Genomic DNA, 16,288 nt, shown 5'->3' with positions numbered 1-16,288 from the left:
GATTCATTTTCCAAATTTTCTTCTGATTATTTTCTTTCTCCTCGTTCTAGAAATGATTCCTATTAGTCATCTTAGATTATTTTAAAAACAAATAGATGACTCTGGTTTGGCAAAGAAAACTCAATATTTATAAATGTTATCTTATAATAAGGGATTATTTATAGGTGTCAAACGAAAAAACATTTGACTCAAGTTTTTCACTCCTTTTTAGAAGCAATTCTCAAAAAAATAGTTTTTGCTCATTTTATTTTTATAACATGAAAAGCAAAATCAAAGCTTCCACATTGGATTTTAATTATTTACATCTGCATTCAAATTATTTACATAAACATGCTCTTACATTCCATTAGCCCAGTGGTTCTCAAACTTTTTCTCTCGCGCCCCTCTTTTATAGATCATAACGGAACGGACGTTCCCGGCGTCCGCGCGCGCAAACCCGTCAAATATCGTCAACTCGTGTGTCTGAAACCTCTGGTTTCAGGGAGGTTTCAGGGGGCGGTTTCGGACACTGGTGCTTTCGGACGGTGGTCCCGGTGGCCGGAAATAATCTAAAAGCAAAAACGTGTTGTCCGTGATTTTCACCGGCAACGGACGCGCAAAACCGGTGCCCGGTTTAATATCGTCCCCCCCTGTAACCTCCCTGAAACCTCTGGTTAAATACTGTACACCTTTAAAACACACACACGCACACACACACTCATCTTGAGTATATTCAAGACCTGAACCTGAGACTTTGCAGTCTTACAGTACATGTGAACCTGTAACCATGACGATTTCTAACATCTAAACTGGATTTTAGCACTGAGCTTGCATGTTTTTGGATCCTTAAACTGGGGTTCATTATTTTATCATCGCCTCACCTCAGAGGAACAGAAATCAGAGAAAATGTGCAAGTAGTTTTTGCAGTAAAGCAGTTAGATTAATGCAAAGGTCATCATGTCTCGTCTTGTCTCCCTAAATCTGTTTTCAATTTTGTTTTTTACTTCTTTTATATCTGTAAAAACAGTCCAGTTGCACGCAGCTTTGAACATGAATGGTAGGTAAGAGTTCCTGTCAGTTCTCGTGTCATTAGTTTGGGTCAGAACAAAAACATCCTTAAAACGAATCATTAAATTAAAAAAATCGACCTTGGCTTATTTCATCCCAGCTGTGGTAGAAATCTCAATAAGGCACACATCCTTCCCTCTGCTCCTCCTCTGCCATGTAACGGAGCTCTGCAGCGCCGCCATGTGACACTGCACTGGTCCATGACCTCACACAGAGAAAGTCTCCATCGTGCAAGCGAGTCACAAGCACTCGGACATGTGGCCTTCTTACATCACACCTCCTCTCTGTGGGGCTGCCGTGGGTTCTATAAAATGGTGTAATGGTGCTTTTGCACGTGTTGATGCATAGTTGAAGCTGGTCATCTGAGGAGCGAATCCCAGGAGTGAGCACCAGTCACTCCCATCACGCAGGCGTTACTTCCTGGCTGTATGAAGTCCTTTCCCTGCTCTACCTGCCATGTGCACGCAGCAACAACCATCAAACCTGGAAGGAAGAAACAGAATGTCACCCCTAGCTTGACTGTCTCTCTGAATTAAGAAAAAAGGTGGTGAAAGTGTGCCTCTTTGTGTGTGTGTGACGGTGCAGGAAATGTCTTACCCTCGGTGTTTGTTCAGCGTTGTCAATAAGGCTCTGCCTCAGCAGCCCCGTCACCACCGTGAGCTCCTGCTCAGCCTCATGAACGTTGGGGTCCAGCTGGAGGACCTCCAACAGGTCAGTGCTGGCTGCCATGTAGTCCTGAGGGAGGGAAAGGGGCATGTTGTACACACACACACACACACACACACACAGGGAAGGAAAGAAGCATGATGTTAAGACTTTGTATTGTACTTTCATTATGCAGGTAATAATAAAGTATTCTCTCAGGCAGTTTCTTGTACTTGTGTGTGTCTGAAACAACTACACAACACACCTGTGTAGTCATTCAGCAGTGACTAGTAATTAAAGGCTAATCTCCCTTGTTCTTGTCATCTCTGGGTGCTTTGGTGCAAAGTTGTTCTCTAATTTCATACACACTTCTGTCTCATATGAAGATGATAGTCCTGTTCAGTGCTAAATCTGCAGTGACCCCTGCTGACCTGTAGGCCCTTGTGAGCCAGAGCTCGTCTGTAGAAAGCTTTCTTGTTGCTCGGCTCCATCCGCAGGGCCGTGTCACAGTCCTGTTTGGCCTCGTCGAAGCGGCTCAGCCTCAGCTGGCAAATGGCTCTGAGGAGAGAAGAAGAAGAAGATGGACGCTGACACTGCGGCTGACGGCTTCCATTAAGTCTGAGGCCAGTGGGCAGAAAAAACTCTAACATAATAATATTTGTCCTGACAGGAGTTTATATAAATGTGGCTGAAATGCAAATTTTCCTTGACTTGACATTAATGATATCTGACTGATGCTGATCCTGAACATATTTAACTTCCCGATAGTGATAACAGATTGAAGAGGATGGTCATGTGGCGCCCTCTACTGTTAGCTCCAGTACACTGACAGTATGAGGTAGGCTGATTCTGTAATATGAAAGATACCGCATGTTTATATAAATATAGAAGATATAAGACCCGGAAATATAAAGTCAGGAAATTATGAATATCAGGAAGTTTCAGCATTGAGGAAAAACTTTTCTCAAATTCTCTAATTGTGTCGAACAAAACACAAACATTCTGAAAAACGAGCCGAGGCTTGTGTCCCTGAAGCAGACACGGCTGTGTGTACCTGTTAGTGTAGAGAGCACATTCAGTGGGTTTGATGGTGAGACATTCAGTGTACTTCTTGAGAGCCTCGTGAAATTGGCCTTTCTTCACCAGGTCGTTGCCTTGGTGTTTCAGCGCCGCGAAGCGAGTCTCTTGTCTCCTGGCTGTCAATGGGAGAACAGGGAGACAGTGGAGGTGGTGGATGTCTGCACGCTCACACACACACATCACACACACACAACACACAACACAGTCCACATCACTCATCCTGCATATTTGGGTCAATAATCAATCACCACCCGGCGATCATGTGTTCAATTTAATCACTAAATGATTCGGTGTCATGTTTGGAAGACTCCTCGGCCTTGGCGGAGGTATTGAGCCTTCTGGTTTTGTGTGTAAACATGCTGAGATGAGATCGATCAATCAGTCAGAGCCAATCAGATCAGTGTGATAGGCCCAGAGAGAAGAACGATGAGTCGACTGCTGCTCACTGAGCTCACTGCTGTGCTGGAAGTGCTGAGAGGAGCGCTGTGCTAATGACTTGCAGAAAAACACACACACACACACACAGACACACACACACACAGATATAACCCTGGCCTGGCCTTTATCAAAAGCAATACATCAAATCATGCTTTTATGTATTTCTGGCTTGTGGAGTTAGTAGAGTTTATGAATTTCATAGGAAGAATGTTTACGTCACACACACACACACACACACACTTTGCCCACAAACTGCTTCAGCTTGTGAATGAGCCTCTGGAAGGACTTGACTGGCTTTTAAAGCTGTTATAAACACAGAGAGAGGAGCCGTGAAAGTGATACTGACTGTAAATGTGAGACTTCCCAGATGAGGGAATGTGAGCGTTTGAGTGTAACTCACTCACAGAAAGGCAGTGTGTGTGTGTGTGTGTTCTTATGGTCTGTCTAGGCTGCTGCTCCTGTACAAGCACAAGATGCTGCAGAAGTCTCCAAGTAAGGAGGTGTGTGTGTGTGTGTGTTTATGTGCTGTGCTTAGTTGAGGGACCTCTAAAGTAACATTTCATATAAGACTATTTAATGAAAATAAGTAATTTGAAGGTTTGTTTTCATGTGGGGTGTGTGTTATGTGTCTATATGTGTATGTATGTGTGTGTGTGTGTGTGTGTGCTGGAGCGCTCAGTGACTTTTAGTGTGTGTTTGCAGGGGCAGTTTACAGGAAACCTGACCTCATTTGTTCCATTACAGCATCACTACAGTCAATGTAGATCTCCTTCCCCTCTGCATTATTGATGGTCCACACACACACACACACAGTATACACACACTGTCTGACACACTGTCTTCAACTCTCTCTCCTTCTCTCTGTTGACCCACTGATTCTCTCGCTGACCCACTTCTGTTCCTGTTACTTCAACAATTCCTGTTTTATCCCAAAACAAAACATGGCCGCTTCCTCTCCCACCACACTGGCTGTCACAGTGTGTGTTGTATGTTACATTGACCCAAGCAGCAGCAGGAGAGCTTAGAGGAAGTGATGTCACTGACCTTCCTCCTGCGCCACTCTGGCAGCTCGTGCTTTGGCCACCTCGGCGCTGAGCGGCTTGTCCCTGTGCTGCTGCTGGACCACCAGAGGAACCACGGGAATTTCTGGAAGTTTCTCCCTCCACTCCGGGCCGTCCTCTTCAATCAGCATCTTGGTGATCCTGACAGAGGGCAGATCACAGAGCGTGAACCAAACGTGTGACCTCAGCTGTTTCTATTCTCGCTCTAGCGCCGCTCTCCGTGGTGCTGAACACGCTGAACCCGACTCATTAAGAGCTTACTGAGGCCGGCGACGACCTCACTAAACTATGATGTCATAAACACTGTGTCCATGCCGCTCTGCTGATCATGGTTTATGGGCCCCATCATCACATCAGCTGACTTTGAATGAATGAACTCCTTCCAGAGCTGTTTCCTTCCCTCTGCTGGGCCTTGTGTGTGTGTGTGTGTGTGTGTGTGGCTCACCTGTGGACGCTGTCGTGAGCCGCCTGGACGCCGGTGTCTATCTGTAGCACGGTCTTGTAATCCACGTAGGCCTTCCTGTAGCGCTCCAGCGTCTCGTAGGCCATGGCTCTACGCAGCAGGGGCTTGAGGGAGTATGGCTGCAGCTCCAGAGCCCTAAAGAGGATCAGGAGAGGCCCGGCCGGGGACGGGAGGAAGGAGAGGATCAAACACTCACGCTTGCATTCAGAAACAATCCAGCCCGCAGCCTCGGTCGCTCACCTGTTCCCTTTTTTGTGTGTACAAATAATGGCGCCTCCTTGTTTGTATTGTGTGCATACTGGGCAGTAGAGAGAGTCTGGAGCATCATTAAAAAACCCTCTGCCCACTTCTGCCCTCATTATCCTTTATACCTTTAGTTGTGTGTGCAGCTCTGGTCTGTGGCAATCACCACTCAGGGTATTATGGACTTATTAGCGAGCAGAAATCCCTTTTCCCTGAGAGCGTTAATACTCTCCAGCCTGCCATGGATACAGCATGCACCGGCCTTTATTCCAAGTCTATTCTGCTCCCGTGGTGTGAGTGGTGACTGAAGGATCACTGTGACATGTCCTACCTGCTGCAGTCCTGTATGCAGTCGTTGCTGTTTCCATCTTTGAGGTAGCAGGCAGCTCTGTTGGAGTAGAGAATACACACATCTTCTGGACTATCAATGCCTGTACGGGGCGACAAACACTCATCTGGTAGACTGGACCTCAGAGGGAACACAGAGCCTCAACACAACACACACATAACAACAAAATGCAGTTAGAGTTAGATGTAGTGATGGATGTGATGCGGCCCTTCAGTACGGCGGCGGCGTCCCTCATAAATCCACTATGACCTTAAGTCTAGTCTAATCATTTTAAGCCTGGCTCCACTCTCCACCAGCCATTACATTACTCAGACCGTCCACAACACTAAAAGTTGGCTGCTGCTCTTAAAGGCCCAGCACGACATTCAATTGTCCCTAAAAGCTTGACGCACCAGCGCACGACTTTCAGTCTATGTGGGCCTGTAGTGTTTCCCTGCCAGCGCTCCATTACACTCTTAAAACCCCCCTACAGAGGAATCTCCTCACGCCTCGGCTGCTTTCTGTGGGTGTCGCCGTGTGCGATGATGAGAGAAATATGGACGATTGAGCAGCAGCAGCAGCACGAGCACAATTTATTTATATTTGACACGGGATACTGTGGATTATTGAGCCAAATGACACCCCAAGTCAACTTTCATCGGATACCCTTACGAGACCTAACACACAGAGGCTAGAGGAGGACATGTGTGTGTGTGTCTGTGTGTCTCCCATCTGTTCTTCTCCCTGTGTCTCTGGCCTTCTTAAGTTGTAGCCACCAAAAGGCACAACATGGGAAACTATGAGTCTCTAAAACTAAAACTGACTTCACATCAGGATTCCTGCTGGTGTCACTAAATGTGTGTGTTCCTCACATCACTGTTACTCAATGAAGAAAGATGGTTAGTTTTGAATTAGCATCACCAGTGTCTTATTTTGTTGAGGTGATCACTCACGTGTGCACATGGCTTCCCTACCTGCTTCAGTGCATCCATCAATAGCCTGGCTGTATTTCCCCAAAGCCTCCCCAAACTGGCCGTGTTTGAACAGATGGTTGCCTTCATTCTTTAACCGGGCCAGGTGAGGAGGAAGAGCGCCGGCGGGGGCGTCCAGGTAGCTGGTGTCCACTGCGGGGCTGTTCTGCTCCTTCTGTCCTCCAGCAGGACTCTCCTCTCTCCGGGTGCCGTTGCTCACCCCCTTCTTCTCTGAAGCTCTCTGGGCTTGGGGCTTCTCCCCCCAGCCTCGACTCCAGCTCCCTCCGGGGGTCTGATTTGGTTTAAAGCCCGGTCCTCCTCCAGTGCTCGGGGGTTTCTCCTGTGCATTCCCCATAGCTGCACTCTCTCTCTCTCTATCTCTGCAGTGTGTACAAACTCTTCCTCCCTCGCTCGCTCGTTTTCACCCTCCCTACATCGCCTCCTCTCAAAGCTGCAGCTAAGTCCGTCACTAGCAGGGGGATTTCTGCTGGACACGCCTCCCCCTCACGGTGACACGCCAAAGCCGTCATCACTGAGGGGGGAGGGGTGGAGTGTTGCAGTGCTGCAGCAGGAGAGCCTCGGTTTAGACTTCATAGCAAAGAGGCTCTACTGGTCTGACTGAGCTACAACATACGACATTACGCTATAGATGCAAAGAGAAATAATCGAATACAATTGTGCAGACAGAATAATAATAATATAATAAATAGGCAAAACGTTATTATTATCTGCATGTTCTGTTTCGTGTTGTGATTGTTCAACGTGGGTTTTTCTGCCCTGAGCATCGGGAAGCAGCCGTTTCGACTCGAGTCTTCTAATGGTAATTTGTTACTTCTGCGACAGATGAATCAATAGCAGAGTTAACCATCCATTACATTCCTGTCCTGGCTGCAGTAAAGAGCTGATTTCTTTCTTTCCCTCTTGAGGATCCTTACAGGAAACTCAACCCAGATGAAGTGCAGGACATATTTGACGGAACAAACATCTGTAATTATGTGCAATGTGACAGGAAATGACCTTTGTAAGTTCAATTATTATATTGAAAACATTCCAACTCCAATTATCATTTTTCAAATTGAGAGGGTGCAATGAATGAAAAGTTGTGAGCCTTCCTAATTGTAAAACATCATGGTTGTAATTCTGATTGTTCAAAAATCATGGAATCAGATGAGATGCCACAATGAAAACAATCAAGATGAAAATACTTTTATTATAAACCACAAGTTGAATCCATCCGTTCTGAGGAAATGCAGAGTAGAAGTAAACACTGTTTGTGAGAGTGTCTAATCTGTATCCATGCTGAGCGGTCAGAGCTCTGTGTTATTTACAATCATCATAAACTACAATCATGACACACAAGAAAGAAAATATCAAAACTGTGGAGCTTCTCTTCCTCACCGGGCATCAAAAACAACCACTGAGATCAACCAGTCAAGGAAATGTGAGGATATTATTACTGAAAATGTAGGATCCAGTGATATAAACACACACACACACACACACACACACACACACACACACACATATATATATATATATATATAAAAGGATACATCTCTTGGTTCTCTTCTTGTACATGATTCTGTAACCGCACTCTCTGCATCTGATGGGGTCTCGGGCCTTGATTTCATTTTCAGTGTGACATTCTACAAGAAAAGGACGAGAGAAAATAAATAAATCACACAAAAAGACCAACACATTGTCTACACATTCTAACTGTAATTACTAAGCTATAATATGCTATTTCAACACGTTATTTGGACTGCACTCGGTTAGGTTTACTACTAGATAGTATCACTGGATAGTAGCTGTAACCGTATTATTACTAATACTGGCGCAGCAGCATTAGTAAAGTATTTCAAGTTGAGTTCTGAAAGTATTGTAGCGTCAACAGCAGTGATTGTGTGTTTGAACTATTAACAGTCTTATTTCCCAGTTTACCTCCACATATGTAGACCATAGGCTGCTGTTTGGGCGGCTGTACATCTTTCTGTGCATCCATCTTTGATTCTAAAACAGATGAATAGCTGTTAGCATCACAGCTAACGTAGTAACCGTAGAACACAGCGTGGTGCCGGCGGGATCACAGCCTCCGCCGCAGCTACGCTCGCCGAATAACGGTAGGAACCTTCAGCTTCAACCTTGATATAGTTAATGTTACGGACAGGCACAATAAAACGACAAATAAAGATTCTTACCGCTTTAAACGTGTAACCCGTAGCTGTTTACCTCCGCTTTCATCACACTTACGTTGCACATGCGTATTGCGTACATGCGTACAGCGGTGCTCCACCTCGCAGTAACGTGACTGGTGATTGGTCAGACATTTCTACTCCATATTTAGCATATTTCCGTCTGTTTATTGATTGTTTAACTTTGAGTTTAACAGTATAATTCATACGAGGCATTACTATTAATGACAGTTCTGTCGGTACGGTGTAATTTGCCTTTTTGAGGAAGCAGAACATCCATAAATATAGACATTGGCGTATAAGTTAAAACAACACCCTCTACTGGTAGCAGTATAGAACTACATAATGCACTCAATTTGTAATTTATCCAGGAATTGATTTAAAATAGGCTACTTTGATAGTAATTCATTGATTTTGGCGCAATTATATGTTCATTTTGAATTCAATTGCTCTTTTCAGTATTTTATTACTCATGATATGGTCGATTACTTTGAAAGTGTAAATATAGCAGGTAAATATCAGACAGTAGGGAGCATCTTCCTACTTGCTTTAGCTCCACTCCAGGTGCAACAGCCTGTCGAGAAAATGCCACCTAAGTCACTAACACTCTCCAGGGTCAAACCAGACATAATACAGACAAGATTGTTGAATTTACAGGTGTGTTTCTCCCCCTGTTTTCATTGTCTTCAATTGCTGTGGGGTAATTACACTTGATTCCTGAGCATTAGACCGACCGTGATTGAGAGTAAATCCTGGCAGACAATAATTTGACATTATTATCCATTAAGGAAGATTTGAAATAACACCAAGACGATTTAAAGCCAAGCTGCAGTGAATTGAAATGTTTGTTATTTGATTGCTTTGCATGTAAACGTCTTATCATACCATTTATACATGTGGAATAGCAGCAATTGAAGCTGTCCCTAATGCAATGGGCCAATCAGTAAATGATGATAGTTGCCAGATGGTGGCAGCACTGCTGCATGATCTCCAGAGAGTGTCCCTCACTAGATTCAGTTCATTACAAGTTAGAGGTATGTGTTCTTGTTTTCTGTTCTTCACATTTCATCTAAGCTTTTCATCATTCACCAAAACATAAATCTTGCAAGTTAACACAAAATACTTTCCCTAGATAATGCAGGTGTCAACAAAAGAGATCAAGAAGCAGATGTTAAGTGACCAGGCTGTAACCTATACAAGATTCCACTCATACAGGGACAACACACAACAGCTCAGGATCATTTGTTTATGGTTTTCATACAGGCACCACTGCCTTTGAGGGATGAATGTGTTTAGGAGAGAGAGAGAGAGAGAGAGAGAGAGAGAGAGAGAGAGAGAGAGAGAGAGAGAGCGAGAGCGAGAGAGAGAGAGCGAAAGAGAGAGATATACATTTTCTTTAACACATTTTAAAAATTGATTTCCAGACATTTTAATTGAAAGGTTAAAGCAAAAAGCAGCCTGTTGTGAATTCTATTAAAATTTACATTTTACTTCATTTATTTTTATTCTTATTTTTAAATTCCCTATGGCAGGAAACCTGCCTCTAACTGCCTCTAATTATCTCAAACAGACGCACCTGCTTGTTTTCAACAATCACAGTCAATGAGAAGTCAAACTTGATGAGGAGAGTGACAGCGTGACGGCTCCTCTGCAGCTAAGTACATCATTTAAAGTTAGTACTATGAAGCTTTCAGATGATATTTGGTGGATTGTGTTACCGTGTGTGTTGTGTTGTGTTGTGTTGGACAGGGTTGTATGTTTGGTCTTGTTGTTCTTGTATGTTCCCTCTCTCTCTCATCATATTTGCTGTCATGTCATAGTACAGCTTCAGCAAATGCATCTCTATGGTGACATCATCAGCCAATCAGGCCTGTCAGTCACTTATAATACTTACTCATACTGATTGAGCTCAGATTGATTTAAATAGATTGATGTCAGTGTTTGGCAGTGAGAGAGCCGAGTTGGAGAAGAATGGAAACATCCTGCTGCAGTATTGTGATAATGAATGAATCAGTATCTGAAACGTTTCCTAATGATGTCATGGCGACCGCAGAACTTTGCGACTGAGCTTTCTATTGAGCTCAGGGTCAGGCGGTGCGAGTGTGTGTGAGTCCCACAGGGAGCAACCCTATTCACTCATCACTCTGCACCCAAATCACAAGTGAATGAGTTATGTTTTGCAGACATATTGTGATACGATACGAGTGTTTTGCTTTATTTTTAGTAAATGTTAAATTTATCCACGTTTATTCTCTTTAAATTCTATTGAGTTGTGTGTACCTGCTCTCGTAGTGTGTTTTGGTTCTATGTGTGTAAAGGTCCAGGCCACTCAGTCACATTTACTTAAGTGATTATGAGAATGTTTTAAAGTCAGAGTTTGTATACTTTGAAAAGGCTTCATAGCAAACATTCTGTTTCACTCCCAGGTTTCTTTTTTCTCTGACTTCTAACCATCACAGCGTCTTTGTTATGGCTTTCTCACGAGCACACGGCCTTCTTTTCGTTTCCCGTGTTTATTAATTTTCCCCTCATGTCGTCTGATAGCCTATCTACGAAATTCTGGGAAGCCTGGATGTCAAAGAACCGTGCAGAAACATGACAAGGAGGAGGAATTTTAAGGAGGAGGAGTGGAAGAGAGGGATGGAAATGGAGGTGGAAGCAGAAGGGGGGCGTCACAGGTAGAATCAGTCTGGAGATAAGACCCTCAGTGTCTTTAATGTGTGTTTGATAACATCTCTGCGCTCCGTCTGCTCTTTCTCCGCTCGCCATCCTGTCCCTCTTTAACCTCACGCTGTCAGCAGCTCAGCATGAAGCCAGGTGATGGATCGCAGGTGCTGGTGTCTCATCTGTGTTGTGGTGTCGTGGACAAAGAGGTTTCTAAACAGATACAAGGGTCAGAGGTCACTGCCATTACATAGAGGCTGATGTTGCGGATTTGAAATAGCTGCTTTTTGTGACAGGTGATGGTTAAAGGGTCAGGTCGCACCAAACACACACATACATGCACAGCTACACTTCTACTTCTGGTAACAACACATCACATTTATTCAGATGAGGTTCAGATTCAGTGTCATTTCATTCCTTCATTAAGAGGAACTTCTTGTCCTACACAGTTATTCAAGTTATTTTGAATTATGCAATGTTCTGGAAAGCGTTTCTTGGAGTGTAATGTTGAATGTTTTGTTGTCAACATATTGCACAATGCCATTAAATTAAAATTCAAGCATTTGTGTTGCAATGCCACCAAAGACCTCAGAGAGAGGAGGGTTAACCCTAACCCTAACCCAAAATCTATCTATGCCTCCATTCAACCAATATTAACAGGAATAACCATAAAACCAGAAAAGTGCTCCTCTGACAGTAACCGACTCCAAGCTGTCAGGCGTCTTGGCCTCGTTTCACCCCTGATACGACTCGAGCGCTCTCTCTCTCTCTCTCTCTCTCTCCATCCGTGATGCTCCTGTTTGCCCCGTTCTTGTTCCCTGTCGCTGTGGCAACCATCATGTACAGCCTGCTGACATGGAACATGACGCTGAATGTTCCGCAGGCGTCGAAGAATGCAATCTGGAGCCTGTGCCAGGTCCTGTGCAGCCTCTCCATGGAGACAATCCCGCTGCTTGTGACAGTGACGAGCATAAACAACACACTGCTGCTGCTGGTTCTGCTGCAACCTGTCACCCTGAAACCAGCCCAGTGGACTGCAGCAACGCATGCATGCACACTTTGGACATGTATGTGTTTGTAGCACTTAGTTATACACACTCAGACACGCTTGCTGTCGTGTCAGAGTACAGTGTGGATAGAGATCAGATGGTAAACAACTTGCCGCACTGACGGAAAGAGGGGGAAATCACATTAGCAGAGAAATACTTACAGCTTCGTCACAAATCTGAATTCACCGGCGTAAACAAAGACGTTAAATCGAGGCCGAAGCGGAAATGTTCTTTTGAATCCTCAGTGGATCTCAGTGGTTTTTTGCTGGAGTGAGATTTGTGAGAGGCAGACAGGATAAACAGAGGACACACACAGGAGAGGTGAAGCCCCCCCACAGCCCCCCCACAGCCCCCCGAGCCTCACCCCTGGCCCTCCGAACAACGCCCGGGCTCCAGCTGAAATAAAACTCCTTCCTGAAGGCCAAAGCTGCCTCCCTTTTTGTTTGGAGCAAAGAGTTATTTTGCAGGAAGTGGAGCCACGTACGCCGACGAGACAGACGCAGCGTTTTCATCACCACGCCGGCACATACCAGGTCGGGAATGTAACCAGGTTCCTTAATCAAGTATCGCGACACATTCTGTGGTACTTTCTGTGTGCTACGTTTGTTGATCGGCTACAGTTGCTAACAGGATTGAGGCTAAGCTCGTCGTCGTCTTTCAGCTCAGTCACTTCAGAGGTTTTTGAGATATGAAGAGAATATTAGACAGGAAAATGAAACCTTGAGCCCGTGACCTCTTCGTCTGACCTCATGGCACCGTGAAAACGTCTTCAAAGGTAAACACCAAAGGGATTCACTTACACAGGTCAATAGACTGGGCCTGCTGGACGTCTGTGGCTCCATTAGCGTGTCATCTCGGTGAATGGATGGATGGATGAGTGCAGGGGCGAGTGACAGGTATTGAACGAGGGTGTTAAGATGATGGTTCCCGGGTCGGTCCCCCGGGGGGGCGCAGGGACATACGGACGGATAGATGGACGGCTGGACCTGGTGGGGGAGGAGAGGAGGGCGGAGCGAATGGCACCACCTGAGGCCCTGCAGTGTGTTGTTTGTTATAAGTGAAGGGGTGACATCATCTGAAAAAGAGTGGGAGGAAGAGAGAGAGAGAGAGAGAGAGAAAGAGGGACAATTATGGGTTTTTTCCTCCAATTATTCTCCATGGACGCACAATACAAACCCTGTCCAGGCCTTCGTAGTGTTTCCTCCATGTTCCAATGCTGCATTTCCTCCCTTTGGAGGTCAAACCCCCCCCCCCCCCCAAACACACACACACACTCAAAACAACCCTTTGAGTTTGACATTTCTTAATGTTACGTAACCTATGTGGAGATTTCAAAACAATCTAACCTGCCAAAGATTAGAACACACACACACACACACACACACACACACACACACACACACACACATGTCCAGTATACCAGAGAAAACACTTCAACAAGCCCCCGCATGTCCCAATAAACACTCTCTGACTGCATTTGTGAAACCATAAGGGAGCCAAGTTGAGATCCTATGTGTTATGTTTGGCCCAGATGGAGGCATGAATTATCTTGCTAATTGGATTTACAGTGAGTGTTGATGTGCTGATGTGCAAAGATGACATCCAGGTTGCCGGTTTGAGGGAAAGTCATACACGCCTCATTCTTCTGGCTGTTGTAACTCATCACTTCCACTTGATCTTTGCTGACTAAGCTGATTTTCAGTGATTCAGATTTGTTCCGTCCGTCCGTCAGCGGTAATCAATCTGCAGTTTGGCGTTTTCACAATCAATGTCCAACGTGACAGACGGATGAAACCTACAGAATCCAGACTTCAGACTGATGCGTAACGCTGAGCACACACTTCTGCGGTCTTGTGAGTGTGACTGTGTGAGAAAAGGTGATTAAAGTGTGTGTGTGCTGATACGACACAAGGCCGAGTGCTTATGAGCTTTTATCATCAGTCTATTTTCAGGATTCCACATTCTTCTCTCTGTTGCTTGTTCTAAGTTTCAATAACAATGCGGCAAACTTGGACAGGGAGTCTCCACAGGCACGCGGTTATCGCCCCAAACTCTCTCTCCTTTTCCCGCCCCCCTTGTCCTCGCCTTGTCGATTGTGCGGCGGCTGTTTTGTCTCGCTGATACGTCGGGACAAAAGCAGCTGTGGATCCCCGGACACGACGGGGATCTGCGTTTTTACACCACACGGGAGGGAACCTGAACCTGAAACCGAGCCGGACAAAAGGCTTCTGGGTGAAAAAGGGGATTAGTGTAGGTGTACCCGGGTTTAGCTCCAGCTCATGTTGCACTCGTGTTATTCTGCTCAAAAAGTGCCGCCAAAAACAAAAAACCCGCACGGCCCCTCAGGTCCAGCTGCAGAGGAGCGAGAGAACAAGCAGTACAATGGAATTCTGATCGACTCCCAAACGTCTGTGCTTCTCGTCAACACTCTCCTCTCACATGTGGGTGTTTTTCCATACACCTGCTCTCAAACTCCCCTGGAACGTCGCCGAGAACGCTGCGGTTCATGCGTTTTGCGCGTGTCCGCCCCGTCGACACGCCCGGGCTTGTTTACGGCCCGGGCCACCCGTCGCCTCCGCCCGTTCCTGGCATGGAGAGAGAGAGATGAAACCGTCTCCACTCCTCCGTGGGTCAGGGGAGCATACTTCCACCCTGACACGGTGCAGCTGGGATCCTCGGGCCCGGCGGGATACGTGGTGGCGCATCAGGAGAAAGAGAGCGATTGTTCCTTCAGGCCCACGCCGTGTCCAGCCCGCTCCTCACTGATCATTTACGGAGATGTTTATGTGTGTTTGTGTGTGTGATGGTTTGCTCTGGAGCGCGGCCAGCCAGTGTACAGTGTATGTATGGGCTCTATTGTTACCATGTGTGTCCGCGGCCTCCACAGTTCAGTCTATTTTCGGGAAGTGACCTCATGAACAGAAGCGAAGGCAACGCGATATCTGATCAAATGTCACTGTGAAACATCTGGAGGGCTTGTGGAGGGCCTGAGTCACCCGCTGCAGGCCTGGACGGGGCCCTTTGTGTACATGCGCATCATGTCTTCATCCATACATTTGCGGCTTGCGACACACTTTCGCCACCGCCTCCACCGCCACCGCCACCGCCACCGCTGCCGCCGCCTACAGATCTTGTGAAACAAAGTGCAATGTTCTTTACGTGATTCACTCCCTTTGCCCTCCATCGATGAATCAGCAATGAGTCACACACACACACTTCCTTGTCTTGGTCACTTCTTCTGAGTGAGGAGTTATCAGGGTCCACACACACACACACACACACACACACACCTCTTGTGTGTTTACGGTCAAAGCAGCGTCACATCCATACTCTACGCTGCGTGACTCACTTCTGCCAACATTGTGCAAAATAACATTCTTTACATGTGAGTGTGTGTTTGTGTGTGTGTGTGTGTGTGTGTTTGTTTGCACTGGAACATACCGTAAAATGTGCAGTAATCATCGAGAGGCTAAAACACAGTAAACACAGCTTAGTGCACCTTTCTTCAGTTGTGTAAGAGGTGGTAAAATCTTAATTACAGTATGAGTGTGTAAGTGTGTGTGTGAGTGGCAGAGCTGTTCCAGGCGCACATCTTGCTCGTCTCACTGACAGAACCTGTCAGAACGTTTCATTTCTGAAATATCTCATCGATGATTAACTCTCTGGACAAACAAAAACATTGACCGTGCCTCCCATGATGACCTCGCCATTCCAAAATACTCTCATCGCCCCACAGTGCTCTAATATCAGCTGGGAACATTCCTTTACACCTTCTAAAGATCAATGTTGTGTCCTGACAGCGCGGACATGGCGGTCACGGCGTGGCCCCGGCCTGCTCCACTCTCTCTCTCTCTCTCTCACGACGATGAAATATCACACGGCCCGGTTTTTATCTGTGCGATAAAACTGTCCAAAGAGCAGATGAGCAGGTAAGATGGCCGTGGCGGTTGTCGTTACCCGTCTGTCTAAGTGTAAACAGTAACGCGACCCGGCGGGATCCAGACCAGATTACTTACTTTTCACCGTTCTTACAACTATTTGGGACGCGGTGGCTTTGCACCGGGGAGGAAAAACAGGGAATGAGGTGATAATGTTGTGATGTCAACA

The 16,288-nt window shown here is 45.9% G+C and overlaps 2 protein-coding genes across 2 annotated transcripts; both read right to left on the bottom strand.

The window, feature by feature from the left end:
* Positions 1-323: 323 nt before the first annotated feature.
* Positions 324-6,716, bottom strand: spag1a (sperm associated antigen 1a). The gene is made up of 8 exons (XM_076149940.1): positions 6,280-6,716; positions 5,309-5,408; positions 4,717-4,869; positions 4,255-4,412; positions 2,747-2,888; positions 2,124-2,250; positions 1,645-1,782; positions 324-1,530 (listed from the first exon to the last, which is right to left on the bottom strand). The coding sequence occupies exons 1-8, from the start codon at positions 6,629-6,631 to the stop codon at positions 1,525-1,527; spliced, it is 1,176 nt and encodes a 391-aa protein (XP_076006055.1). The 5' UTR covers positions 6,632-6,716; the 3' UTR covers positions 324-1,524.
* Positions 6,717-7,466: 750 nt separating this feature from the next.
* polr2k (RNA polymerase II, I and III subunit K) lies at positions 7,467-8,584 on the bottom strand. Its single transcript, XM_076149931.1, has 4 exons — positions 8,475-8,584; positions 8,218-8,286; positions 7,830-7,922; positions 7,467-7,693 (listed from the first exon to the last, which is right to left on the bottom strand). Exons 2-4 carry the CDS (start codon positions 8,276-8,278, stop codon positions 7,671-7,673), a joined length of 177 nt encoding a protein of 58 aa, XP_076006046.1. The 5' UTR covers positions 8,279-8,286; positions 8,475-8,584; the 3' UTR covers positions 7,467-7,670.
* Positions 8,585-16,288: the final 7,704 nt, after the last annotated feature.

The sequence above is a fragment of the Genypterus blacodes genome, unplaced genomic scaffold (genome assembly GCF_046128005.1).
Source record: "Genypterus blacodes isolate CSIRO-AG114 ecotype Tasmania unplaced genomic scaffold, CSIRO-AGI_Gbla_v1 ptg000048l_1, whole genome shotgun sequence".
Classification (NCBI taxonomy): domain Eukaryota; kingdom Metazoa; phylum Chordata; class Actinopteri; order Ophidiiformes; family Ophidiidae; genus Genypterus; species Genypterus blacodes.
Note: the sequence above shows the minus strand (reverse complement) of the source record. Positions and strands in the feature narration are given on the sequence as shown.